At 37.8% G+C, this 2500-nt stretch overlaps 1 protein-coding gene across 3 annotated transcripts in view; it reads right to left on the bottom strand.

Annotated features, from left to right (window-relative positions):
• The window catches only part of LOC136845152 (uncharacterized), a 169693-nt gene that overhangs the window by 12043 nt on the left and 155150 nt on the right, over positions 1–2500 (bottom strand). For all 3 annotated transcript variants that reach the window (XM_067115100.1, XM_067115099.1, XM_067115101.1), the window contains one exon: positions 130–223. In XM_067115100.1, the coding sequence (XP_066971201.1) occupies positions 130–177 (48 nt within the window). In that variant the 5' untranslated portion in view covers positions 178–223. The remainder of the gene's footprint in view (positions 1–129; positions 224–2500) is intronic.

Below are 2500 nucleotides of genomic sequence, written 5' to 3'. Positions count from 1 at the left end.
GTAATGCCTACAGTGCACCGCATGAGGTGCACTGACGGCACCAGCCCGCTACGGGGGTGTTGACATTTGACCCATGCATGATCATAAAACCAGAATGAACCTATCCGTCTATTGATCGATTTCGCTCACCTGGCGACACAGGAGGCACAGGATGAGAGAGAAGACACTCCACCTCATCTTGGCGTCGCGTTTCCTTTGGTCTTCTCTTCGAAACCGGAAGTTCCTGAGGGAAAAAAGAGGAAGAGTGAAAATGAAGGATTAACATAATGGTGCCTCCAGGAATTCTCTTCACGTCATCTTTTAGGTCATCGATCTGCCAGCACCGACGGCCTCCGCGTGATTAATATTGTAGGTGGAAAGACATACTCAATACGTGTATATATATATATATATATATATATATATATATATATATATATATATATATATATATATATATATATATAAAGGTTCATATTCAATGCGATATATGAACCTTTATACTTATTTGTTGAATGTCTTTTTTGTACCTACAAATATCATGTACAATCTGACAGCATTATTTGAGTGATGTCCGAAATATTAATCTCTTTGCCGTTGGTTGATTTCGAGTGATTAGCTAAAAGTTAATCACGTCAAGGTTAATATCACACACAAACATACATACCGTGTATGTCTGTATATAATATATATATATATATATATATATATATATATATATATATATATATATATATATATATATATATATATATACAGGCTATATACGTCGCATCATTTATAAAATATTTACTTCACCAAAGACATAACGTTTCGAACGTAATCCAAGTTCATTTTCAAACGAAAATGGAGGAGTTACATATAAGCAAGGACATCAGGGAGAATTAGAAAGAGAATAACACAGAGAAAGTTTGAAGAACAAACGGATCCCAGAACAGAAGATGCAAATGGGGAGATGCTTTCAGAACAGAGTGTAGTCCTGCACTAGCGGATCCGGGGGGGTGGGGGGGTTGCGGGGCACCTGGGCACGTGCTCCCCCCCCATGAAAAACAATGACAAAATAATAATATTGAAGATTTAGATAATAATAACATAAATGAGAAATATAAAACGGGGAAAAAAAATTAAAAATCTAGTATAGAAGAAATAATAAAATTTTGGGCAAAAAAAAATCGTCATAATAATAACAATAATCTTAATGATAATAATAATACACATACACACATAGTATATGTATATATATATGTATGTATGTATGTATGTATATGAAAATTGGTCCACCCCCGCCATGAAATATTTCTGGATCCGCTAGTGTAGTCCTGGGTCAGTTTAAGTTACTATTTTCGAGATTTGTTGAATGTGGAGGGAAGAAGAGGGGTAGGGCTGAAGGGTTGTAGCTAGGGGCGGAAGGCATGATGCAAAGAACCTCAAGTAATGCCTACAGTGCACCGCATGAGGTGCACTGATGGCACTTACCCCTTACGGGATCGAGAGAGAGATAATGTGGAAGGCGCTGAGTTACTATATAGATAACATGCTCTTGAAAGTGCTTAAAAATTTCTGTAGAAAATAAAGCGATTGGTTTGGCGTAAGGTTCTGAGAAAGAGGTGTCTTTTGTCTCCGTGACTATTTAACATCATTCAGATGGAGTGATGCGAGAAAAATGAGTCGGGAATGGAGTGGGGGATGCTTGATGTTTGCAGCTGATATACAGCACTGATTGAAGATAGTGATGAGAAACTGACAAAAACTGAAAAAAGACTCTGAAAGTATTCTACAAGAGCATAAAGTTCGCAACAAATATAAGAAAAAGTGAGGCTAAAATGTCAAGGGCAAACCAAGAAGACGGAGCGACGAATGTCACTGTGAGTGACGTAAGAATGGAAGTGGCTGATTCATATAAGTATTCTGAAGTAAATTTAAAGGTTGGTGGCAGCATGAGACAAAAGGCGAATCATGGAATGAGTCAACCAAAGAAACTGGCAAGGTGTGTGCTAAAGATTGAGAGAGAGGTTTGGCGTGCCTATAGTAGCAAAAAAAAAAAAAAAAACTTGAAAGGCCTGTTGAGCTCAATCTCTTTATGGGAGTGAAACTTGCATACTGAATGAAAATGAAAGACAACAGATTGGGGGAGAGATTTAGCTTGCCCATGGTAGGAAAAATAAAAAACTTGAAAGGCCTGTTGAGCTCAATCTCCTTTACGGGAGTGAAACTTGCATACTGAATGAAAATGAAAGACAAAACGTTAAAGCTGTTGAGATGATTGTTTGTGTAGTATGTCTGCTAAAAGAAAAAAACGATGAGAGGGAGAACTGCGGAGATACGTCGAAGAAATAGTGAAAAAGGTTAAAAGGTTAGCCAGTTTGAAAGGTTGGATCGCTAATCAGGGAGGGTTTGGTCATGTGGAACGAATAGATGTTGACAGGTGTCAAAAAGAGTATATGTCAGAGGTGTTAGGAGGGTAGAAAAGAGACACACCAACGGAATTTCATCAGACCCGCCGCTGTACTAATTCTCTTTC

Source organism: Macrobrachium rosenbergii, chromosome 13 (genome assembly GCF_040412425.1).
Source record: "Macrobrachium rosenbergii isolate ZJJX-2024 chromosome 13, ASM4041242v1, whole genome shotgun sequence".
Lineage (NCBI taxonomy): Eukaryota > Metazoa > Arthropoda > Malacostraca > Decapoda > Palaemonidae > Macrobrachium > Macrobrachium rosenbergii.
Note: the sequence above shows the minus strand (reverse complement) of the source record. Positions and strands in the feature narration are given on the sequence as shown.